Here is a 27,295-nt window from a genome sequence, read left to right as displayed (position 1 = left end):
AATTTACTTTTTTTAAAACTATTAGCTTATATGAACTCTTACATTCCTAGTCTAAAACAGCCCTCATTTCAGAACAATAGCACTATTTAAGTAAATTATGACATCACTGCTCCTTCAAGTATTCTGCGGTTATTAAAAGCGATGGTTATGAAGAATGCATACAAATACAGATAAATAGTTATCACAATAAAGGAGGCAGATGCAAAACTGCATGCATTGGATGTGGAGCAACTGGAACCCTCATACATTGCTGCTTGCAGTTTAAATGGGAAGTTTCGAACATGATTTGGCTTCATCTGTTAAAGCCTATCATGCCTGCTGAGTGACTAAGAAATTCCACTCCTGGTACATTCCATGCACCCAGGGGAATGAGGGTGTGGGTCCACTAAAAGAAACGCACGGGGGGCTGCCTCGTGGCACAGTGGTTTAAGTTCACATGCTCCACTTCAGCAGCCCGGGGTTCGTGGGTTTGGATCCCAGGCACCGACCCACACATTGTTCATCAAGCCATGCTGTGGCGGTGTCCCACATGCAAAATAGAGGAAGACTGGCACAGACGTTAGCTCAGTGACAATCTTCCTCAAGCAAAAAAAGGGAGATTGGCAACAGATGTTAGCTCAAGGCCAATCTTTCTCAACAACAACAACAGCAACAACAACAACAACAACAAAACACAGACAGAATATTCATGGCTGCTTTATTTACATAGTCAAAAACTGGAGACAACCCAGTGCCCATCAACATCAAACAACTAACTAGTGGTCTGTCTATACGTGTTGTTACAAGGGAATACCTCTCAGGAATAGAATAATAATGAATTCCTGCTGCACTCAACATTCTAGATGCATCTCACATACACAGCATTGAGCAAAAGAAGCCAGACATAAAAACAGTGCATGAAGGAAGCTTCCCAGAGTGCTGGATTGATTCTATACCTCAATCTATGTGGATGTTATGTGGTCCTGTTGCACGTGTAAAGTCCATTGACCTGTATCCAGAATATGTGCTTGTCAGCTGTTATACCTCAATACAACAGTACAAAAACGTATGCTCACTAGGATCATGACTATGCATGGGGATGGAGAGATTATTAGCTGAATATTTGTTAAATGAGATGCCCTCAAATGCACATTTACCTTGGTACTGCTGAGCCTAACATGATGTTTGAGTAGTGACCTTTCTTACAGTTGACGCTGGCTAGTACAAGAGGCTCAAGCCCCAGTTGTTAACATAAAGGCATCAGTAGGAAAGACAATGATAAACAAGATGTTTGAGCCGTCCAGAGGTTAAAGAAGAGATGGAAATACATTCTTCAAGCAGTTGAATATCATTAGAGCAGTACTTATCCCATTATTGTTTTCATTTATGTTTGAGATTTATATCTATCCTCTTCCCATGTCTGCTGACTCTTTTGGCAACTTCCTACTGCTCTTTGAAAGCAGAGTTGCATTTCCTGGGAATGCCTTCAGACCAGCGACTTTAGTCCCTCCAACAAAAGTACAGAGAAGTAAGTTCTCACGTTCAACCAGTTATCTGGACAGCTGAGTCAGAGAGAAACTAGAGGGAGGCTCCTCACTGTTGACGTGTGTCAGTACGAGGAGGGGTGATGGATTTCCTTCAGAGCACACGGCAACTGAAGAAGCACACCAGGCCTGAAAGCTTTTTGAAAAAGCAAAATAAAACAACAACAAAATAAAATCAACTCAGCTGTAGGTTACTTGTGGTTTACCCTGCTGTCTAAAGTCAGTGACCAACTATATCATTCCATATGCCGTACAATAAGTAGTATTATATCTACCTGCCTCTAAACTAGGATCCTGTATCCTTGAAATTGGACTATCTTTTATAAATCGGCAACTGTCAAAATTGAAACCTATATGAAAATGCAAGAATTCTGTAGCTTATTTGTCTTTCAAGGAAATGTTTATTTCAGTCTTGTATCCAGAAGATGTCCCTCCTTTCCTTTTCGTCCGTGACAGTTGGTAGATGATTGTGAGACAAAGTGCAGCATCAGGATTCAGGACTTGCATCAGGCTGATCCAGTGCATTTGGGAGACCCATGCCCTAAAAGGATCCATGCACACCAAACAGAGGACAGGCTTGAGAGGAGAGTGAACTCGGAAGGTGTATTTGCATTTCAAGTTTGGCTTTTGACAAGCCTGAGGTTCAAAGGGAAAATGGTGAGTCATGGCATATGGCCAGGGACAGTCAGGGAATTCTCAGGACAAAATGTAGGGAAACTCAGAAGGTGGGAAACCCTATTAGGTGGGTGTGGCTCAGAAGGCAGAGTAAAGGCAGGATCCCAATAGGGTTAGATAATCCAGGTAGGTCGGATGGGCCTAGTTTTCAGGATGCCATCAAAGCACTTCTCCCGCAATTTTCTGTGATATTCAAAGAAGAGACCTTTTTATGATTACTAATTAGGAGAAATGGAGTCTCTCCTAAGTGGGAACACCCTATGTGAATGGGTGGACAAGTGCTAGTAGGCACATGCTACTTTGCAAAGAAAGCCTGCCATGGCAAATGCTTGTGGATGGTGACAACACACTCAGAAGTCTAGACTCTCTGTGGAGTACCAGCCCTTCTGTGGAGTTTGGACTTGTTAGGGTAGAGCCAATGGAAGAGGTGAGCTAACCTAGGTCAAGGTTATGAGGATTTACAGGTGTTATCTGATCTGCAGGCTTTAAAATTCACCTCTTAACAGTGGTACTACCAATTCTCCTAAGACTCAAGGATCCATTTAATTTGACGCATTTTAGCATAATCTGTGTTGGAGAGGACCAATTCAGAGATCACCCATTATGGCATAGAGTAGTGAGGTTGCATTTGCAGAGGGAGAATTTCCATAGTGAAGACGTGGAGTTGCCAGCTGAGCCTTAAGAACAGGTCATTCAACTTAGTGGATATTTAAGGGAATTCCTGAATCAATCACCTCTTCCTGGTGGGGAAAACTTGCGTGGGCTGATTAATCCTGTTTTGCCTTTTCTTGATGTTAGATCGGTGCAGGAAGAATGCGATCGGCAGTTGTGTCAGCTGTTGACAATGAAAGAGATGAAAGACTCGAAAGAACTGCCTTGCAAATTGAAGAAGTCTATGGATAGTTCCTCCCTATTTCAGTCTGTCAAGTAAAAGGTATAGTGGAGGTTCACTACTTCCTTCAGCCTGTCAACAGTTAGAGTGTAAGAAATGGTGCCCATCCCCAAGCAGCTTTCAGTCTATTTGGGAAACTCCGAGCTTTAGTAACAGTGAATTACTTGCACACTAAGCCTGGCAGGAGATCCCCAGTCCACCAAGGCAGGCAGCTTCAGGCTCCAGCGCTCCTTCAGCTTTTTATACTGGCTACTGAACAGTTTCCCCAGCGTGTCCTCAGTTCTATGCTCAACTAGACCTGGATGCTCTTATCTTTAGTTCAAAGCTTCTCAGCACATTGTGCTTTGTGCCTCTCCAAGACAATGCACAGTCCTTTCTTGACCATAGGAAGCCCCTTCATTGAAAGTTTTTATTTGTTTTCTGAACTTCTTGGACTAATCCACAGAACATGCTCTCTAAAGCACTGTCCTATTGTAAAATATCTTATTCCTTCCGCGGTTCTGATGCAAGATTCAGATGGAGAAATGTATTGGAGGAAAGGAGGAAGAGGAGGAGGGAGAGAGAGGGAGAGAAAGGAGAGAAAATCAATAGTATATTTGGCATTTGTTTCTGGAAAAAGGATATTGACATTTCTCTGCATGGCATCTTTATTCTACACCTCAAAACAATTTAGAAAATTACAATTTACCTTTATTGTTCTGATTTCATCTTTGGCCTTGAGATACACATAATTTTCACTAAAAATCCAAATATTACTGGCAGTCTGGAGGACCATATCAATGAAAAAGGGTTTTTTTTTTTAAATTGTCAAAACAAAAATCAAAGAACATGTGACATTAAATCATTGTGACTTCAGCCACCCCAATCAGAAAACTGGGTTCTGGGGTAAACTACCAGTTGGTCCAATTTTTCCAACAGAATACATTTTAAGAACACCAGATATTTGGGTATGGCTGAGGTTTTCCAATGTACCCTGACTAAGGATGATTGACTCTGACGTCTCGAAGCCAAAACCAAGCCAGAGAGACACGTGAGCCAGGCCTCCTTTTGTAGGAAAATTGAAATAAGATTATCACAATTTTAGAGATTGAGAAAATTAAAATTCACAAGACATAAATGTCTTACTAAAGATTTCATTAATGATAAGTGTAGGCTCAGAACAGGAAACCAGATCTCTTTTTTTTTTTGTTTTGATGAGGAAGACCGGCCCTGAGCTAACATCTGTTGCCAATCTTCCCCTTTTTGCTTGAGGAAGATTGTAACTGAGATAAAATCTGTGCCAATCTTCCTCTATTTTATGTGGGATGCCACCACAGCAGGGCTTGAGGAGCGGTGTGAGGTCCACACCGGGGATCTGAACCTGTGAACCAGGGCCACTGAAGTGGAGTGCACAAACTCAACCACTATGCCACTGGGCCAGCCTCAGGAATCCAGATCTCCTGCTTCCTATTAACCTTTCAAAAAATTAAAACCGGGCCGGCCCCGCGGCTGAGTAGTTAAGCTCACGAGCTCCACTTTGGCGGCCAAGGGTTTCACCAGTTCAGATCCTGGGTGGGGACACGGCAACCGCTCTTCACATTCTGAGGGGGCGTCTCACATGCCACAACTGGAAGGACCCACAACTACGGGCACACAGCTATGCATCTGGGGGTTTTGGGGAGAAGAAGGAAAAATTAAAAAAAAATTAAAACCAAACTAAAAGACAAAATTACTAAATACATAAATTAACTACCATGTACTTGACCTTACTGTACATACACGAAAATGAAATCCACACAGCATTTGAACCCACTAGCCATAGACTACAGGAGAAAGTGCTGTTCCACTTTTCACTTATCATGCTTTTCTCTTTTTCCAGATTTATTGAGATATAATTGATATACAACTTTGTGTCCGTTTCAGGTGTACAACATGAGGGCTTGATACACGTATCCATTACAAAATTATCAGGCTTTTCTTAATAGAGTTCCTTTTCTCCCTTCACAGGAATTCTGTTTGAACCCAAACCCCATTTTTATGAGATTTTGACTATTTAGGATTGTAAAGAGCACTTCTGGATATCTTTGCAATTTAATAGGAAGCTTAGAAAAACATAAATCTTTATTACCAAAAAGTGTGAGAATTTACTGCCCAGAAGACGATAGAGCAGAGAGTTTGAAAACACCGGGAAAAGGGAATAATCTCAGAATCTCTCCAATCACTTGTGAAATGGGAAGCTGTCTTTCTAACAAGCGCCTTCACTTGTCCGTACTCACAGTTCGTGGTTCAAAGCAGCAGCAATGAAAATTACATTAATTAGATGGTGACTTGCAGCAAGTGGCTGTTGCTGGATAACCAACCACCCAAAACTCAGTGACTAAAAATAGTAAGCAGTTATTATGGTTCACAAGTCCTCTTGTGGGCTTGAGTAGCCTGGCTGGGGGCTGGCAGGCCTGAGATGACCTCACCCAAATGCCTTGGGGTTGGCCGGCTATTGGCTGGCTAACAGTGTCTCTCACCTTCCACGGGTGAGCCTGGGCTTACAAAAGTGGTGACGAGAGGAACCTGAGAAAGCAGATTCGTGCAAGGCCTTGGAATTGGCACATCATCATTTTTGCTGTGTTCTCTTGGCTAAGCAAGTCACGAGGACATCTCAAATTCAAAGGGAGAGGAAACAGACAACTTCTTGATAAGAGAAGTGTCAAAAGTCATATTGCGCAAGGCACGGATTCAGAGAAGAATAAATGATTGGGACCATTTTTGTAATCTACCAATCCCTCTCCTCTTGAGAGCGGCTTTTAAGTAACCCGTTTATTAGCTCATTCACCTTTTCAGTGAACATGCACTGAGCACCTCGTTTTGCAAAGCACTGTGCTGGATGCTGAAGACCCAGATATGAAGGAACAGAGAACAGTCTTGTCCTCAGGAACATGTCCATAGATTGAAATAAAGAAATCACATATATTTTAAAAGGTTAATTTTTAAAATTTAGCTTTAAAACTATGCTTTTGTATCACACTTCCAACAGTTTCAATGTGGGAGGCATTTTCTGAGAAACTCAGGTTTTAAGTCTGGCATATTGGAGTTCATACTCCAAGTCCATCACTTCCTGGCTCTGCGACTTGGGCCACTTACTTAACCTCTCTGAATTCCAGTTTCTTTATCTGAAAAAGATAATACCTGCCTCTTGGCTAAGGTCAATATTAACTGCAATGATCCGCAGCTGAAAGCCCCGCTCCTTTCTAGGTGATATCCAGTAAATGAAACCACAACAACGGCCCCTCACCACGTAATCACCTCGGCAAACGGACAGAAGCCGGGCTTGGAAAATGCCTTTTGAATAAGACAGCATGGGAAGAGAGAAAAGTGAAAAGCAAGGAGCTGAAAAAAACTAAAAATGTCCCTCAGTCGAAAAGCACATCCTCCTCAACTAGAAAATTATACGGGAAAAAGGCAAACAGAATTTAAATTGTGGTTCTGACATTTCCCTCCTGGTGTTTTCTTCACCAGAAGCAGGGTCACCCAGAGCCGGAATGGGACACTCTGCTCTCATTTCTGAACGATACTGCAGCATTATTTTTTCTGGCAGAACTGCTGCTATGCTCCAATGACAGGCACGGAGGAGCATAATAAATACAGATTTGGTTAACTCTGTTGAGCAGGACAGGTTATCAGGAGGTTGAAAAGAGGCCAAATGCATTTCCCCAGTTAGAAATGAAACAAGAGAGTGGGCATGGCCAGCAGTGCAATGAATTTTATCCTTTGTATAAAATACACAAGCTTTAGCCTCTGCATTCTTGGCTCAAGAAAGAGCTGGATAAGTAGAATGCTAGAAGGTTCTTATTAGCTGTATAAATCATTGACTTTCTTACACATTTTATGGAATCTAATTGGCTTTCAAATAATATTTGCAAATCACATAACAGTCATTATCAAAAAGGAAAAACAACTACTGTTTGATTCTAAAAAGTCATTTTCTCATAGATCTGACAAATCTCTTTCTTCTTCCATCTCCTGAAAATACGTACTTAAGGGAAAAGTATACAGTTCTTTATTGATCCAATAAGCTACACCATTCTTGAAACAATGTATCACATTATCAGATTAATATTTAAATTTAGCCACTATTGTGTGAATAATATACGGTAATTTTTATAATAAGAGTGGTAAATTTTTCTTTATTGAAGTTACGATAGTTTACAACATCGTGAAATTTCAGTTGTAAATTATTATTGGTCAGTCATTTTATAGGTGGCCCCTTCATCCTTTGTGCCCACTCCCCACGCCCCTGCCCCCTGTAACCACTAAGCTCTTCTCTTTGTCCATGTGTTTGTTTATCTTCCACATATGAGTGGAATTATACAGAGTTTGTCTTTCTCTATCTGGCTTATTTCACTTAACATAATAAGGAGTGGTAAATTTTTAACCATTATTTTGTATTTATTGTGTGGCAATTTAAAATTATTTTTGAGTATTATAACGTACACGATGCCTTGGTAAAACTCTGAGATTTTTTATTCCTCTGGATCCTTGTATTTGAAATAAAAATAGATCTCACAAAATAATGAAAAACAAATGTACAATTACAGAGAAAAGGTTCTTAGCTCTTTAGGAAATTATTATACATATGGGTGTTTTGGTAAAGAAATGGAGCAGAAGGAGAATTATTTAGAAAGCAGGTTTTGTCTCAGATATTTTGCTAAATTGTGTAGTTTGGGTTGTCATGGCAATAAGCACCGTCATTTCAATAAGCCTATGCAGAAATAGAAGTCACTCATACCAAATTCATAAGAATCAAAGAAATCTCATTATTTAATGGGAAAAAAACTCCCCACTTTAGATGAAGGAGGGAAAAACATGGTGTGTCAAATTTATTTTTCTGACAAACTGCTTGTTATTTTATCTCTGAAACAACATAAAGACAAAATATTTAGAACTAAATAACAAAGGAACTTGCTACATATAAAGCATCTGGGACGCACTAAGAAGGACTCAGGAGACACGTTACAGACTCAAGGTCAACAAAATCATCAGAAAATACGAAACAAACATTCCACTCAGAAAGTCACAAAAAAACAAAAAAGAAAAGAAAAATTCAAAGAAAGTCAAAATAGGGATATAGCAAAACTGCAGAAATCAGTAAAATAAATAACATAAACGTGATAAATGACAACAAAACAAAAAAATTGATTTTTGAAGATTAAATAATTCTCACAGGCAAGTTTCAAGGAAGACTTATCAATGACATTGGGGCAGAGGCTGAATAAACAACACCAGGAATGAAGAGCTGTCAATCTACAGCTGCAAGAGACTTTGAAGGATTAGAAAACAAAGCCGTGATTTAGTTGGTGAATACATTTAAAATCTTAAAGTGGACAATTTTCTGGAAAATATAAATGACAAAAAAGAAGCAAAATAATCTGATTAGACCTATAAACTTTAAAATAATTAGTATACCCAAGTCAGTCTTCCCTCCACCTCCCCAAAAGATTTTAGGGTTTTCACCAGACATTCAAGGCACACATCATCATCATTATCATAAATAATTTTAGAGAGAAGAAAACAGAGAAAGCTATTCAATTTACTCTTTAACATAAACTTGATAGCAAAGGATTGTAAGAAGAAAAAAAAATAAAATCTCATCTCACTAATGAAAATAAATGCAAACATCCTAAATAAAGACTAGAAAATTGAATCTAGTACATCATAACCAAATAGAGTTTGCAGTATAAATGAATAATTATTCGATATTAAAAAATATACATCAATACAATTTGCCACATGCGTAAAGAAAAGGAGAGAATTGCCACAATAATCCTTACCTATTAAGGTAAAGGAAAAACACTGGATAAAACTTAGCAGCCATCCATGATTGAAAATACTTAGTAAAGATTATGTACCGGAACTCTAAGTAAGCAGATTACTTACTGGCAAATATTTACAGGTAGTACATTAGTTTGGAAACAAGACTAGAATATCCACTATCCCAATTATATCAGCAGTGCTAGCCAATGCAATAAAATAAGAAGAAGAAATGAGATATGATACGACAAAGAGAAAAAAGACAATTATGATTATTTACATTACAAAACAGTAAGATATTCCACAGGAAAATTATTAGAACTAATAAGAAAAGTCAGCAGGGTTTCTAGATACAAGATCAAGATATGAAATTCAACACTGAGTGTCCCAATAAACAAATTAAAATGTAATAGGAAAATATCACTCATCAGAACAACAAAAAGCACAAAGCATGTAGAAAAAAAATCAAGTAAAAACATGCAATAAATTGATTAAAAATATAAACATTATTTGAGGAATAAAATATACATGAATAAATAGAAATATATAGAAATAAATAGAAATATATATTTGTGGAAGAGAAAGATCAATAGCCTAAAAAGGCCAATTCTCCCCATGTTAACCTCTAAGTGTATTTCTGGTCAAAATCCCCAAAGAATTTCTTTTTATGGACTGAGTCAAAGTGGTTATAAAATTCACATGCAAAAGTAAAGACCCAGGGACAACCAAAACAAATAAGAAATATAAGAACTTATTATGAGAACTTACTTATTAAAACAATATATTATTGATAATACAGTTTTAGTCAAATAGATTAAAAATCAGGAGGGGGTGAAAAAGCATTTCTAATAAATGGGATAGGGATAATTGAATATCTGACTGAAAAATATAAAATTATATCAATTCATCATATAAATAAAAATAAATTCCTAATGTATTGAAAATTTGAAGGTTTTAGGAAAAAGTGTAAGATGACCTTGGAGGAGGAAAAGTGTCTATGATGAGACCCTAAAGTCAGACGGCTCTGTATAACCAAACAGTTCTCACCGTGCCTTCACAGGCACGCCACCACGGGGCAGTCAGAACCTGCACGGCAGCATTCAACCTCACTTGTAATCAGGGAAACGCAAATTAATGCTCTCCCTGCGATTTCGCCACTAAATATGTGCCCCAGGGAAAATTCTAAACATATATCTCAGGAGACACGTATAAGGATGCAACACTGTTTGCAATTGAGAAAAAAAATATAAAGAGTCTTAATGGTCCATCAAAAGGGAGAGAGATGAGGATATCGTGGTTTCTTTGTCCAGGGGAATTAATGCAGCAGTGACAAAGAATTAGTTTGCTCTTCAGGTATCAATATAGTTAAATCTCAAAAACCACGTGGAGGTAAAAAGAGAAGTGCAACAGAAAATGCATTATGAGAGCATTGCGTTAATTCTTAATGACTCAGAATGTTATCTATTTGTTATGAAAAACCATTATATAGACAAATAAAAGAACAAATTGTGGAACATTTGCACAGAATTGATGATATTCTTCTACATAGGGTGTGAAGGAGAGGAATCCAACTATGTTGAAAAACAAAAGGAACTTCAGCTTTTAGCTGCAATTGTCTATTTCTTTACGTTAATAAAAATTTGAAGCAAAAGTCACGAATGTTAATAATGCGAATTCTAAATAGTAGGTAAGTGAGTGACTTGACCATAACCCTTTGTACTCTTCTCGACTACGAAATCTTTTCCCCCAAAATAAAGACAGTTATTGAAGAAAGATATCATATGTTAAGTAGGGGGAAAAATCTAGATAAGAAGTCTATTTTTATTTTCACATAGATGCATTGCAGGTGTTTTAGTATTTCTGTGAGGCATTTGGGAATTAATAATATAAATTCATTTATTAAGAATTAAATACTTTACATTACAACTAAGATAATACACAAAATATCATTTTTCCAACTCTTAATTACCTATGAAGTGATGATCTAGAGTTTTAGATTATCTTTTTCACAGATATCTTTTTAATTTGTAATATCCATTAAAGAGCTTAAATCTTTATAACCATTGCAATAAAGTCCTAAGGGACAAAGATGAAACTAATAAGTAGAGTAAACATTTGGTTTTTAATTGGACTCGTTTACACGTTCAATCCCCGAATGAGAAGCAAGTTTCACTTCTTCCCAGTTTTGTGTCTCGTCAATAAAGACAGACAATCTCTATGACCTTTTATGAACTCTTAACAGCAATTTGTAAAGTATATATCAAATGAGGGAGCGAGAGAATGAGATTTTACTTAGGATTCTCAAGTGATCTTAAATACATCACATGGTCAGATGTTTTCCTGGGGAAATTAATTTCCAATTTTACTATCAAAATAACAGTGAAAAAACATTTAATTTCTAGACATGTTTTTCTTAATCTGCTTTTCTATCACCTAGTTAACCATTTAGATCACATCCTAGTTTATTTCAGCCTCAAAAAACCTGAGGGGCATTGAAAACTCTCACTGTGATTCCTTGAGCATTATGGGTGAGATGTGTGTGGTTTGGCAAAAATATTTCAATCAATCTTAATATTCTTCTGCTTTTCAATGGTCGCTGAGCCATGCCCCACCCCACGCTGTCGAGAATCCCTGCAGGTCATCTCGTCAGCGATGCAGGTAGTCCCAAAGGGCAGACAACACTTGACTGTGGAGTCAGGTGACAATTACACAAGTTCCGTTCTGTATTTGGGGGCTGGGGGGCACACATTCTGAATGCATACATTCTGAAAAATCATGTTGCTTCTTTTCAATAAAATCCTCCCTAACCTTCTGACTCAAGAAGCAGGAGAAGGCCGCCTACTCTAACCCTCCTGTTGGAGGGAATGGTGGCAAGCCCTCCTCCAAAGCAGAGGTGACCTGTCTGTAAGGCAGCGTGGCGGGCAGTAATTAAGCTGTTATGTCCTTTTGAGATTTTCAAGTCCCAGCGAAGGACAGTTCTCATCATCTTGGATGCTCCCAATGGCTGCCACCCTTGGAGGAGATTAATCTTCAAACTCTTAACTCAAAGAGTTAACCTGTCCAATTGACATCATTTCCTTGCAAAAGCTAAGACGAGTTATACTGTTTGTTTTTAATGAGAAAGATTGGCGCTGAGCTAACATCTGTGCCCATCTTCCTCCACTTTGTATGTGGGACACTGCCACAGCATGGCTTGATGAGTGGTGTGCAGGTCCCCGCCCAGGATCTGGACCTGTGAACCTCAGGCCATGGAAGCAGAGCACAGGAACTTAACTACCATGCCACTGGGCTGGCCCCAAATTATACATTTTTTTTCTTTTTTGTGAGGAAGATTGGCCCTGAGCTAACACCTGTGCCAATCTTCCTCCATTTTATGTGGGATGCCACCACAGCGTGGCTTGACAAGAAGTGCTAGATTTGCACCCGGGATCCGAACCTGCGAACCTGGGCAACTGAAGTGGAGCATGCACAGTTAACCACCATGCCACTTGTCTGGTCCCGAAATTATATTTTTTAAGAACTATTTATAACTGTTATGGCTACATTTCAGTTCTTTTAAAAAGTCATAAGTTGCATGCATCTGATACAGTTTTTAAAAGCCTCTTGGTTAAATAATTTAAGAACAAAATAATCACACACACGCACACACATACAAACACACACACCTGATTTGAATTTAGGCTTATGCATCCCGTGAAATACGCAGAGATGGTGAAAGGGCCACAACAGCGCTGTGAGCCCCTGAAACTCCAGATCCCAGACATACAATGCATTGCTAAAAACTGATTACACTTTGATAAAATAATAGTGTCCTAAAGTCTAAAGCATACCAATACACTCCCAACTGCTGCTGTATTTAATAAGCAGACCAAGGGTTTCACAGTGAAGATGGGTAATCTTTTCTGTATCAGTAGTGACAAAACCTCCTGCATAGAAAGCAAAAAACAGTCTACGGATGGAATTTGAAAGCTGTCATAAGATGTTAGGTGAAGTATTTATAGGTAATCTGTGCAATTAGTGTAGGTATAAACCCTAACCCAGAAGACGTTTTGGATAGCTTGCCTGCAGTGCAGCAGAACGACGCTCCCCACGAGCTCCATCGTCAGGTCCCCCAGAGCACTGTCAACTAAGTTTCTGATTTTCAGTTGCTAATGCACAAGATCCTTGACAAATACTCGATTACACCTGAAAACCGACTAAAAATTATCTCACAAAATAGATTAACATACTTACTGTCATATTTGTGTTTTAAAAATTATGTTACTTATCTATTAGGAGGCATCTGTCTATGTTTTTAAAAATTACAGATTTTATCTAAATTTAGAAAGAATTTTTAATTAAAAAAAGGTCAACAACAAAATGATTATAAAGGAATATTTTGACTTAAAAATCCTCAAGACTTAACGGAAGACTGAGCCACATTGAAGGTATTCATTCAGAACTGATTCATTTCCGTAATCAACAAATTATACTACAGGTACAAAGAGTCCTTGTTTTGGAGGGGGGTCTATTAATCCTCAGAAATTATATGGAAAGCTGTGTATGTGTGTGCGTGTTTATGCCATTTAATAGATTCTCAAATTGGACGTTGACCTAAAGAAGATGGAGAGACACCACAACATTGCATAAGGACGTTAAGTACTACCTGCCAGCGTCAATGAGAGACAAACGGAAGTCATAAGAAGTTTGGCTATCACTTCAACATAAACAGCAAAAATATTCTCCTCTGTTTAAAATCCTTGGAAATTCAACAAATATGTGCATATATACCACTAAATATTCAAAACTAATAATATATGAACTGAATTCTCAGTAGAACAAAACTAAGGAGAATTACCAAATGAAAACTTAAATCAATCATATGTCCTCCGAACCCAGTTAATTCACCATCCTTTCATTTCAGAGCACCGGGGTCAGGATTCGCCTCTCTGCCAGTCAGTAAGATGGTCTTCAGACCAATACAGATTCCCCAAAATGCTGATGTGGGATTTCTTTTTAACCCAGCCTGAAGAACTCTTCAAGGCTATCATTATTTTTCCTTATATGAAATATTTGTCCCCTCTAACTAAGAAAGAATAGCAAGTCTCACCTGATGAAAGAGTGCAATTTTTCTGAAGATGGATATTAAATTGTTTGTCACGACTTATTAGTGCAGATTCTCTATATTCATTGAGATGCTAACACTCTTTGAAATGTTGTCAGATGCTGGAGAGGAATGTGTTCACCTGGTACGGTGATAGGACCTGAAATTTATGTTCTACTGGACATGTTCTTTTTTTCTCATTTCAGAGAATTAGTCTTTAGTTGTGGGACACTGGGAAGCTGCTTCCTCTGTTGACATTGCGATCTTTACAATGACCTCGACAAGACGGTTGGGGAACACACAGGCCATTTGGTAAATGTGCTTATACAAATCTTTCTGGACACCTAGGACATTACCTACTGACTAACAAAATCACTTTCCTTATAATCAAACTATGAGAATTTAGAAACAGGATAAGATGCAAAAAATATCCTACTGATGGTTTCAGAAATTAAATCATTGAGTTGATATGTGGATTTAAAAAAAAAATTTTAAGGAAAGAAGCTTCAATGGCTCTTTAAAACAGTCCAGGCTCCTCACTGATATATCTGTTTGATACTTTCTTCTGTTATGTAAACAATATTACAGTTATACTGGGTGGGAGAGGCAAGATTTAATAGTTTGACAAATTTTGCAAGTGATATTTTTTTCAACAGTCTTCTTTTCTCTCTCCATAATCAATCTCAATCTATAGATTGAAGGACAAAGACTCTAGACACTGCCTAGCATGGTGACCGCATGCCTCCCACGATCACTTTCATATTTAAAGCCCGGAGCCTTCATTCCAGCTTGACAACCTTCTCCCACCTGGTTCCAGGTGTCCATAGGATCCACATGTCTACACAGCACCAGTTCCCTGTTCGTCCAATGCTTCTTCTACTGGGTCCAGGCACCACTTACTCACCTGTCCACAGTTAGGAATTGGTGTCCTTCCATGGGATTTTTTTCCTCAGGGAACCCCTACTGATTGAGAAATATCATGTTTTCCAACCCATGTGGACCTTATTTTTGCAATAACGAAAGGCCACAACCCGTGCTCTGGACCCTAGTCAGGCATTCTGCAAATGTGTCACAGTGTGTCATAAGAGAAAGGAAAGGACTGTGGAAACCGATCAATGCGAACCCATTATCACTACTTATCACAAAGCAAGACTGAGCAAACATAGGGAACACCCCTTATGTGTTGGTAGTGTATGTGAAGAGTGACATTGCTATTTCTAAAAAAATAATTCCTCTATTTGCTACTCTCCAACTCAAACAGGGTTACTGAACCAAAATTAAATGGAAGAGAGAGACTATATCTTGGGTTTCCAACATGTTGTCCATCTGCACTTTTTATAACCCTCCCTTCTCCTTAGATACACCACCAAGAACCAAGAAGCCTTCTTTCCAGCCACAGCCACGATGATTTTACAGTGAGTTAGGCATGGTGCTGAAAACCTCATGTGCAGCATCGCATTTATCCTCAGAGAAACCTGGAAGCCAACCCAAGTTCTCCAACCAGGTGTCAAAGGAAGAGGCGTGGATACATGAGAACTCACAACAAAAATGAGTTGAAATGAACCATAGGTTTTGGTGTCAGAGGACATTTGGAGAACTATCCTAAGGTTTCTCTAACTCATTGAAGCTGAATGTAATTAATCACAAAGTTTTTCAATGTTTATGCTTAGGTCAGCTAAAATATTATAAGAATGTAGTATAATATAAGCATACTTAAACAACTGAAGGCTCAATGACAATCAAAAAAATCTCCATATGTATGCTTGAAACTCAATTTATTGACCATATTATATTTACATGTCAAATTGTGCCTTACAAAAACCTGGATTTCAGGACATGCAGACATAAACGAACAAATGAATGAACAAATAAAGTATATCTTCAACATCCCTCTATTGGGTTATCTCTTAAACTTCACCTTTTTATAACTCTCAGTCTATTTATTCTTAGGGTGTTTCCAATGGTAAAAAGGGCAATGATAAACAGGTTATATTTCTTAAACGTCCCCATATATAAACCATGGTATTCACAACTCATGATGAAATGAGTGGAAATAAACAGTAGGTTTTGGTGTCTAGAGACACTTGGAGAAGTCCCCCACAGTTTCCTAACCCCTCTGCCTGCCCAAGATGGTGTTAACCTGTGGGTGCTCTGCAGTAGTGAAGCTTGTACCAAAATTCTGATGAAGGTGTCAATTCAGGAAAAGATAATAATTTTAAATTTAACATTCATAATTCAATCTTGGGGATATAAGCATTGCATCATGAAACAGGTCCAATTTTAGAGGTTGTAAAATTATTTATAATTTTTTTAGAAAACTTAAGGTATTATTCATTACATTTTACTAAGAATCTCCAACCATTTATCTCATTTCAGAATCACACGGATAATATCCCTTATAAAAGTCAAATGCAGTTTAGAGCGTATCATTTGTTGAACAATTATAAAAAGTGGGTAACTGAAATGTCTGCGACCCCTCAAGTCTCTGTCCATTCCCAAATCCTTCTTGCCCTTAACCCAGAGAATCCTGGCCAAGAGGCACACCTGGGAGGGTGTGGGGACTCAAGCTACCTGTGGCGTGAGCCCATGTCTAATGGACTGCCCTGAGCCACAGGCAAAGGAGGGGGCAATGAATGCAGGAACGAACCCCCTTCTCACATCTCAAGGGCTGCAGGAGGTGGGGTCCAGCAGAGGGAATCCATGAGGAAGCCAACAGAAGGGTCAGAGACAGCTATCTTCCTCTCTAGGGAAGCCCCCAGATATCAGCGAGCCAAGATATCCCTCCCTTCCTTGCTCCTGCCCCCACTTCCCACGGGAGCTGAAGGCACAGCCTACAGGCTGGGTGCAGAAGCCCACCTCATTCGCTTCCTGGAAGGCAGTCAGCTGCCACCACAGGCCTAACTGCGAGGGAGAGAGGAGAATGCTCATCATTGGACAATTTCTGTTCAAATACCAGATATTTGGGGATGTACAGATTCATAGAATTGTAATTTATTTAAAAGAGAGTAGAAAAGTCTTGGGACCAATCTATGTTTTTTCTCAGGGCCAGAAAAATATTATCCTCACTGAACAAATTTTAAAGGAAAGTGAGACAGAAAAACGTGTTTTCCTCATACTGAAAATCGCACCTGTTTAATATAGTGGTTCCTCCAAAATAAGTAATAATACCACTACATGTTTGAAAAGTTGTGAACAACCCTAGTTAGAAGGTTGATGCAACGAAAAAACAAACGCTTTTCTTGTGGCCAATATGATATTGTTCATCACGCAACTTTTTCAGATCAAAGGTGAATTTAATGTGTCTCTAATTACCTTTTTCAAAGGTTTAAGTTTATTAAGTAAAAGAACAACAAATACTTAAGAGCAAGCCTTTCCACTTTGAATGTTATATTAAAAACAGCCAACCAATATCACAAACGACTTCTATAATAATGAGGCAAAATAAACCATGGAAGAGTAGAGATATTAAAGAAATTTTGTCAGAATCCTCCCTATGTCATAAAATTTGTTCTTAAGGTGATGTTCTGGAACCCAGCAGTTAGACCCTGGAAAGGATCCTAGTCAGAGCTACAGAGAGGTGCTTTGACAGAGAGGAGTCAACAGTCCCACAGTTTCTACACTGTATCTGCTATCACAGGACAGACAGGTGATGGAGCTCACTTAGGAAGCGGGAAAATCCTATAGTCCAGGATATTGCTGCTTCCTGATCAAATAGGCTAACTTAATGAGGAGAAGAAACGCTGCAATCATCTTAACGATTCCTGAAAGGAACGAGCAGACCACAACACAACGCTGTCTGTCTGCAATGAATGAAGCATCTGAGGAAAGACTTCTCCTTAGGGAGAAGGGCCATACCCCCAGGAAGGGCCTGGACAGCATCCCTCTGGATTCACTGAGTAAAAACTGGCCAGTGAAGAAAGGAATAGAAGGTCAATGTCCCTAGTGTCCTTAGTGGTTGTCAATTTCCCACATACGAAGCTATAGGAATCTGCGTATGGATCTCCATATGGTTTAAACACTAAGCATGTTTATGCCTATGCTCATCATTGGGTGTCAGCTGACAATTCACAGAGGAGTTGGAGCCAAAAAATACTATGAAAATAAGATCAAACTTAGAAGTTATTTGATATTATTTAAAATCAGATGTTAATAGTTAAATATTATCAGTTTAATGTGAACGATAGCAAGTTATGAATAAACCACAAGGGTATCCCACATATCTAGTGGTCTGACAAGACAGGTGCAGACATCTTCTCAACAACACTAGGGAAAAAGGCCCGAGTAACTCAGAATAGGAAGCCCAAAGCCCACCTACTTTACTGCATCTTTCAAGTCTGCTGACTGGACGTTAACACTCACATTTGTCAGCTGGAGATGCTCATGCCTGGCCCAGTGTTTCCTTTCATGAAGAGAAGCTCTGCCAGTTGTGACTCTCCTGGCCCCCAGTGGGGTGACCTATTCCACTCGACAGTGTGGGAGGTGACCAGGGCAGGCTGGCTCAGAGCTGCCCTTCGCTGGCCCCTCATGGAGCCGAGGCGGCCCTGCTCCTCCCGACCGTGCTCAGGCCCTGCCCACCCGTGTGCCCATGGGGACACGGGCAAGTCAGTCTAACTGTGGGCGCGGTGGTCAGAGGCAGCTCCTCCCAGGAGAGCCATGTCCTGTCGTGTCTGCTGGATCACTCAGGGAACTGGTGTCTGGGCTCCCATAGGCCTTACCCCACGGTCTTATTTCTCAATTGATTAAGAATTAGACATGAAAGTGAGTGTTCTTAGGGAATCCCCCCAAAAGACCATGAAAGCCCTGAGCAAATTTGAACAGGTGGGTATTGGAAGCAGCAGGGAGGGAACGGCAGCGACCGAGGGGAGGAGCTGGCAAGCAGGTGACCGACCCAGGGAGCGTGGAGGCAGCTGGCGGTCTGTCAGGGTGGGGAGAACAGGGTGAGGCCAGAAAGAGCACAACTGTGCTGGCCTTACAGTGGATTCTAATGTCTTACAATGATCACATTCTGATACAAAGTTAAAAGATATATAATATCCTTTGCTTTAGGAGTCAGAAAAGTCTCAGAAAATAGTTAAAACACTAAAACTCTGATTATTATAGAGATTCTCAAAGGGAAGAGCATTGGAAGGGGGACTGAAGAAGCAGGCTGTGGTCCACGCATCCCAATTTCCTAGAGCCTTTGTTTCTTCAACAAGAAAATGTGTCTTTTTAGCTGTTCAACAGGATTTCTTCTGAAGGTAATTAATATGCATACACTTTGAGAACAATGAAGTTTTAAACAAATAGAAGGCATTATATTATTATCATTATTCCTTTTACCGAGTTGGACCAAATCATTCTCAACTAAGCCTCATAAATAAAGTTTGAGTGTGTTTCAATTTCTGCACTAAATGTGGCCCTGGAATAAAAGCTGCCTGGCCAGTTAGTCCCCAGCCTGCGGCATCAATGCAGGCAGCCTGCACAGAAATCACGACCATGGCAGCCAACAGGCTGGTAGAGGTCCGCTCATTACCCTTACTGACTCAACTTCGGCCAGGCAATCTTGGCCACCACTTTTGCTCATCTTAATTAACTAATCTTCAGCTTCTCCTGCATTATATGCCAAGATTTTCATCTAGAAGTGACCTATTTGGAATCTAGGTAGAAAAAATAGGATCTTTTTAAATCCAGGAAATGAATACAGCATTACAAGAACAAATATTTCCTCTGCTTCAATTTCACTTGTTTTCCCTTTATAACTTGTTAGTGTATATCTTATTCATATTTATTCTCTCATGCAAAATATACAAAAACAATAATGTGGAAAATATTTCCCATCAACATCGAGTGTTTGCTGAACTTAACCATGGGGATATATATTTTTTATATAATATTTTTTGACATGATTACAACGTTTCAAAAAAATTAAGGATTCATAGGCAATGAAAGCCCATTCTAAGTTTATCCAAATTTTGAGACCTTTCTGTGACTTAGGAAATGGGTCTGTAAATCTGAAAAACCTTAAGCTTTCCATGAATTTCAATGAGTTAGAAATATTGCAAACATAACCTTTCTTTGCATTATTTCGGGATTTAAATTCAGGTTTGGGTGACCCATGGGAGAAATAGAAAGGAAAAAATGGGAGTTACAATTCAAATAAGAATACTGTCTCTCAGAAGTTAAACATATAATACATTAATTCACTTCTAATTTCCCACTAATACCTATCCTTATTCATTTACTTAGTAAAGAATTTTAAAAGATGAGACTAACATCATAAATGTACACATTGACACAGTGGCAATATTCCCCCTGAAAGGGAAAGAATGTGTTTTCCAAGGTTTATGTTTGTATTTTTTTCTATGTGTGTGTTTAGTCAAAAATCTAGACTAGGCACAAGTTTTTTCACATATATAAATTTAAGGCTCTGTAAGATTTAAATGTCAAATGGAAATTTTCTAAAAGTTTCTGTGTGCAGCTAGATTTATATATTAATTTTTTCAGTCTACTTCAGCAGATCAGCCAATAGTTTATACAAGATTAATTTGGTAGATTTATCATATTAGTATCATTCTGTGAATATTCTTCATATTTAAAAGAAAATCACAAATTAATTGATAATAAGAAATAATAAAATCAAGAATCCTCCCCATATTAAATACTAAGGTATATCTGCTAAAATACAGGTGATGATACACCTCAAATGACAGACTCTATATGGAATATGCTGATCAATGTGCTGTGGGATTTTATATGTGTATATTTTAACGAGAATTTTAGTATCTCTTTGTCCTTGAAATCTTCTGAGATGTCTATATTTATTTAAAAACTTTCCCATTAATACGTGTTAGTTCTAATGTTTTCCAAGAAACTTCTAAAGGCAGTAATTTTCAGGAATTTGTTGAAGAAGTCTATATGGACAACAAAGAAATTCTCAAAAGGTTTTATTCAAAGACAAGCATACGTGTGAAGACTTCTGGATGCAATTTTGCTTTCAATGGCTTGCTCAAGGTCATTATTAGCGACAAGAATACTAACGAAGTTTTCCATTGATAAGATGCTACAGAGATCTATAATCTTTAGATGATCAAATAGCTCTGAAAAGCTACTGCTTAAAGATGATTAAGGCTATGAGTCAAAATGATTACCATAGAGACCCTTTGTCGATAATCCACAAAATAGGAGAAGAAAACAGAAAGAATTACCATCCGAAAAAAATCATCAAATTGGTTCTGAGAAAGACATGGGCTTCTCAACAAACTTAAATGCTTTAGCTATTCTTGGACTGCCTTCATCCTAGATTTATAAATTTTTTTATACTTCTTGGTACTCCAAGAGCCATATATATATACACGAGAGACGATTTGATTAATTCATCAGTGTGTGTGTGTGTGTGTGTGTGTGTGTGTGTGGAGGAGGGGATTAAATCTCTCAAAAATAGTCAATAAAACTCTCAAGTAAGATCACCTTGTTAAAATAAAATGTTGTAATGGTGGTTTAACTTATGGGTCAGTCTGCACTATGAAGCATCCTTAAGAGTGAGCCTTTTAAGTTGGCCATGAAGGAGTAACACTGAGGACCAGGGTCCATCAACCTACCTGCTATGCTCGTCTTGACCGTGGAGGCAGCAATTCATGGTATTCACCAAAAAGCTAAACAAACGACTGTACAGGGACTTGGCCAGGAGATCCCGGTAAAATTCAGCCATCTCTATAGTATGTCGCCGAATGATTGTGTCTCCTAAAATAGTAGAAAGGAGAGGCGGCATAAGAACAAGGGTGCCTTCATTTGGAAGCAAATGAAACTACATCTTCTACTTATCCCTCATACCTCCGTATACATCAAAAGATGTTAAAAAATATATTATGGCGCTAATAAATGAGGTCTCTGTTAGTCATCACATAACATGTTTCTGTAAAATGAGTGTCGTATACATTGCCATCTTATTTGCTACAAATGTTGACCACAGCTTTTGACCTCGATGCAGGCTGTGTAATTTCCTTTCAGTTAGGGAGCCGATTCTTTGCAGGCTCCTCCTAATAAGTGTTCTGATAACAGCTCACTGGCTTGGATATTGAATCATCCCCAAGGCATTGGGTAAACCTGGCCATCTGGAAAATTAGTCATATTTTAAATATTTTCAAGGAAATGATTTAGCTAACCAAAATGCGAGTCAGGAGTTTGGGAACAAGATTGAGCCCTAAGGTGGAAATTTTTATGTCATTCTCAAAGAGATGGTGATTGAATTCTTGAATGATAAGATTTTTAGAAGAGAATAGACTAGAGAAGAAACCAAGAAAAAAAAAAAAAAACAAGTGAGGATGATTTGGAGTTGAGCCTATGACAGCATTTATGCTAGAGAGTCAAGAGGAAATGGGAAACTGCTATTCATATTCTGTGGCACTGGCTGACCTGGCCAACCATTGCAACTCAGGCTGAGCAAGGAGTCAAGTTATAGGATGATGAGTGTGTGAAATGAGGGTCGAGTAAGCTGTCCTTCAGTGGAGGTACAGGTCAGGAAGAACCACTTCTGAGACAGGCTGAGAGAAAAGGAAAAAACTGAAGCAGCAGGTAATGAAGAGTCAGGGAGCTATAAGTTCAAGGCCATCTGGATCAATACAGGGTGGCAGTGAAAGCAGGTGCGCCGTCTATGATATTATGAATTGAGGTCTCTAGAGTGAACATGATCGAAGGGTTTTGATGGGTCACCAACATGGCGGATGAGGAAGCAGAGCAGGACAGGGTAAACAAAAAGACCCCCATGGATTAAATTACAGGTATTAATGGTGAGTTCAATCTTTCTTTAAAAAGTCATGATAAATCATAATGCATTTGGAGAACCTCAAGAAACTTAATGTGGTTGGATGCAAGGGCAGTGGTAGGAAAATGGCTAAGAATGAAGCAGAAAAGTTAGTTATGGCCTGAATATTAATAAAGGACCCCTTATGTGACCCTGAAGGGATGAGATTTACTCTAAAGAAGTTGGAGTATCTTTGAAAGATCGTTATCCATGGATGAAAATCACATTTGCACTCAGAAAGATTATTCCTCAAGCAGTGTTGTAAAAAGGTAAAATGAGATAAGGCCAGACAAAAGATTACCAAGGATGTTCTTGCCATAATCTAAGGGAGGAATGATAAATTAAGGCAGTGGCAATGGAAATGAAGAGAAGGCAGTAAGAATCAGAGAGAGGAATGGAGGAGAGCTGACATGTGTCTGATGTACTCAGTGGAGGAGAAGCAAGAGGCGTCAAGAATGACTTTGGGGGCTGGCCTGGTGGCATAGGGGTTAAGCTCACGTACTCCGCTTCGGCAGCCCAGGGTTCCCCGGTTCAGATCCACAGCATGGACTTATGCACTGCTTATGAAACCATGCTGTGGCAGGCATGCCACATGTAAAGTGGAGGAAGATGGGCACAGATGTTAGCTCAGGGCCCATCTTCCTCAAAAAAAAAAAAAAAAAAAGAATGACTTTTAGGCAGCCGAGTGGAGATAATCAGGGATTCATGAAGTCTGGTCACAGAAGAGAAGTCTAAACATGAGGCAGAAATGCTAAGCCACGCACCTAAATACCTGCAAGTAGGTCCAACAGGAACATAGGCAAGAACAGTGGTGATGGAGAGAAGAAAGATCAGATGGACAGTGTGTCCTCAAAATCACAGTAACGAAGAAGGTTGGTGAGGCAGTGATTTAAGGAGAATAACCAAACAGCACGGAGGAAAACCACTCTCCTTGCCCAGTGAACAGAGATGTGTATAACTTAGGATTCACCTCGGGCGCCAGATAGCATTAGATTCTAATTCCAAACATGCCATTTACTAGCGATCTGACATTCAAAGTTACTTAACCTCTTTGAAACTTAGTTTTCTCATTTGTTACAATGGAAATAGTTATGCCAACTTCATAGCGATTTGTAAGAATTTAAAAATTCCAACATTTATGCACTTGGCACAATTCCCATCAGTTCATAAGTGCTCAATAAACGGAAGCTATTACTATGACTGATGAGGCAGAGGGAAAAGGACGCTTTTCATTGGGGAGGGCAGCATGGCGCCACATAGGCAATGGAACCAACGTTTTAATTGAATAAATCCTCTTGGATTGATGACTTTATTTGTCTAAAATGAGTGATTAGCTAGAAAAGGTGACCAGTTAATCAAAATGGTCTCTATAGAGTGTAAAGAGTTTACAGTACAGAGTCATATCAAGTAACCAAATAGGTTCATAATGCTTTTCTCATTTGGCATCCAATTCGTAGAACCAGTTTCTCTAGGTGGGGAAAGGCAAGGTTATATTTACTTTCCATATTTCAAAGAAGACCACAATTGCACAAAGATGAAACTCAGAGTATAGAAACACTTACCTTTAAAATATTGGATATCAGTTGTCAAAGCAGACACCAATTCATCAGTTGATACTTGTAACCATCCAGCCACTAAATTTAAAGCAGCATTGAAAATGTAAAGTTAGTACCTATTTTTTGACAGCGAGAACACTGTAGTTTATGGTTATAATGTATAAGTTTATATAGACTCATTAGAAAATGTGTGTATTAAAGAAAACTAAACGACCACCTTAATTGTCCAATTCGACTAGAAAAACAGCTTATAGTCATTAAAATGTTAATGAGCTCGTGGGGCTCCTGCATTAAGTAACAAGAGGATTATTTTTCCCTCCTTGCCCTCACACATGGCCCTGAATGTTTTTTCCCAGTCCTTTGTTAAATTACTTTGATATGAGGTGAAGATACACTGGTCATTGACAATCTGTGATTTTAAGGTACTTTGAAAAAATCTGGTAGTGACTAACAAAACAACTTCAAAGAAGAGAGAGATTTTTGGCAAGATCTTTGAAGGGAAGTAATTACATTCTGTTTCAAACGTTCAGCTATTAACATGCCCCCAAAATATACTGGATGGCAGGGGTGGGGGTAGAGAACACTCAGAACAGTGCAAATAAACCCAAGGATGTGCTGAAGAATCAGTGCTGTCAATGCGGTGGGCAGCATGAGAGCATAAATGACATCTTGTTATTCATTCCCATAACCATTTGTAAGAAAGAAAGAAGAACAAATTGGATACAGTCCTCTTTTCGCCACCGCCCTCGCTGATTTCTACGGTGGAAGTTTATTCCACCTGGCTTTTCTGTACTGTGTCTCCATCTACTGGCACGTCTGCAAAACTGCACATCCGTGAGATGAATGTTAGAAGGTCTGTTCCACTGACCTTGTTCCAGAAGCTGGAGGTCAGAGACGAACGCGGAGTCGGCCTCAGTCAGAGAGGTGAACCGAATGTCTCCGATGTGTAATATGGCTGCTAGAATCACAAACAGATTCTCCACCTCCTACACATTTTACAAATAGAGAAAAGGACTAAGATTGCTTACAAGCAAGATTAAAAGACAAATCCTTTAAAAACCTAAAAGGAGGTTAAAAAACTGATGTGGAGCCTAGTAGTGAGGCTGTGATTTTTCAGATCCCAAATGTTCAAAAAGAGAACTACCAATCTCCAGCTCAAAATCAAAATCTCATAATTCAATGCACACTTCCTCTAAATCAATTGTTCTGTTCCTTAAACAAAAGAATATAAGGAAGTGATGCTCTGATAGAAATTACTAGTTTCTAGATAAGCATCATAATGAAAAATGAGTCATTGTGTGATGATGGTCTGACTGCCTGGATGTCACCTGCGAGGTCAGACTTCACGTGTGTCCTCCCAGGCGTGATACAGAACTGCAAATGGAAGCTCCTCACAGCCACCGTGTCTGCCTCACTAGAGAATGTATGTGATGGTTTCCATCTTCCAGTTATCTCTCTCATGAGATAAACCCAAGCTATGATTATAGAATTTTTCACTTCTGCTGACAAATTAAGGGAGGCAGAATAGAAACAACTATGCCCAGATAAACAAGATGCTAACTACTTTTTAAAGGTATTTTAAGGAAAACAGAAAAAATAGCTATTGGTAAGAGCTATATTTGAGAAAAAGTAGCAGGAAGTATGAGGATGTTTGCTGAAGGGATATTGGAGAATCTGGAATGCTGCATAAAGAAAGAAATTAGAAGCTTCTGCACAGCAAAGGAAACCATCAACAAAACGATAAGACAGCCCACCAACTTGGAGAAAGTATTTGAAAATCATATATCCAACAAGGGGCTAATTTCCAAAATATATAAAGAACTCATACAACTCAACAACAAAAAGTTGAACATCCCAATCAAAAAGTGGGCACAAGGGATGAACAGACATTTTCCCAAAGAAGATACAGAGATGGCCAACAGGCACGTGAAAAGATGTTCAACATCACTATTAGGGAAATGCAAATCAAAACTACAATGAGATATCACCTCATACCCATCAGAATGGCTATAATTAACACGACAAGAAATAACAAAATTTGGAGAGGTTGTAAAGAAAAGGGAACCCACATACACTGTTGGTGGGAATGAAAACTGGTATAGCCACTATGAAAACAGTATGAAGACTTCTCAAAAAATTAAAAATACAAATACCATATGACCCATCTATTCTGCTACTGGGTATTTATCCAAAGAACATGAAATCAATAATTCAAAAAGATACAGGCATCCCTTTGTTCATTGCTGCATTATTCACAATAGCAAAGATGTGGAAGCAACCCAAGTGCCCATCAACAGATGAATGGATAAAGATGTGGTGTGTACACACACACACACAATGTATATATACAATATACAATACAATATATATATGTGTGTATATATGTGTGTGTATATATACACACACACACACACAATGGAATACTACTCAGCCATAAAAAAAGACAACATTGTGCCATTTGTGACAACATGGATGGACCTTGAAGGTATTATGCTAAGCAAAATAAGTCAGATGGAGAAAGACAAATACCATAGGATTTCACTCATATGTGGAAGATAGACAAAAAAACACACACATTTGGTCTCCCATAGGTAGAACAGATCGGTTATTACCAGAGGGGAAGGGGTTCGGGGGAGGGTGAAAGGGGTAAAGGGGCACACATATATGGCGACAGATGAAAACTAGACTATTGGTGGTGAACATGATGCAATCTACACAGGAACTGATATATAATAATGTACACCTGAAATTTACAAGCCAAATTTATAAGCTAATATGACCTTAGGAAAATACTTTTTAAAAAAGAAAGAAATTAGATCTTAAATTTAGTTTTGGACAGTCATTTTGTGGCAAGAAAGAAAGTCAAGAAAAAGTTGTAAGTTAAAAAATGTACTTCTCTAGAGTAACAAATATTTAGTGTGATGATATCAGTAGTAAAATTGATTACGTTTAATATGGGGCAAGTGACATAACCTTTTAAATTCTCACTTTCCTAATCCATAATTT

General features: G+C 38.8%; 1 protein-coding gene across 4 annotated transcripts in view; it reads right to left on the bottom strand.

Moving 5' to 3' along the window:
* The window catches only part of MYO16 (myosin XVI), a 598,386-nt gene that overhangs the window by 194,945 nt on the left and 376,146 nt on the right, over positions 1-27,295 (bottom strand). For all 4 annotated transcript variants that reach the window (XM_023621818.2, XM_023621819.2, XM_023621821.2 and 1 more), the window contains exons 18-20: positions 25,158-25,275; positions 24,296-24,367; positions 21,532-21,673 (exon numbers count right to left, since the gene is read on the bottom strand). In XM_023621818.2, coding sequence (XP_023477586.1) covers positions 21,532-21,673; positions 24,296-24,367; positions 25,158-25,275 — 332 coding nt within the window. The remainder of the gene's footprint in view (positions 1-21,531; positions 21,674-24,295; positions 24,368-25,157; positions 25,276-27,295) is intronic.

The sequence above is a fragment of the Equus caballus genome, chromosome 17, assembly GCF_041296265.1.
Source record: "Equus caballus isolate H_3958 breed thoroughbred chromosome 17, TB-T2T, whole genome shotgun sequence".
NCBI classification, from domain to species: domain Eukaryota; kingdom Metazoa; phylum Chordata; class Mammalia; order Perissodactyla; family Equidae; genus Equus; species Equus caballus.
This window is presented reverse-complemented; position numbering and strand designations above follow the sequence as displayed.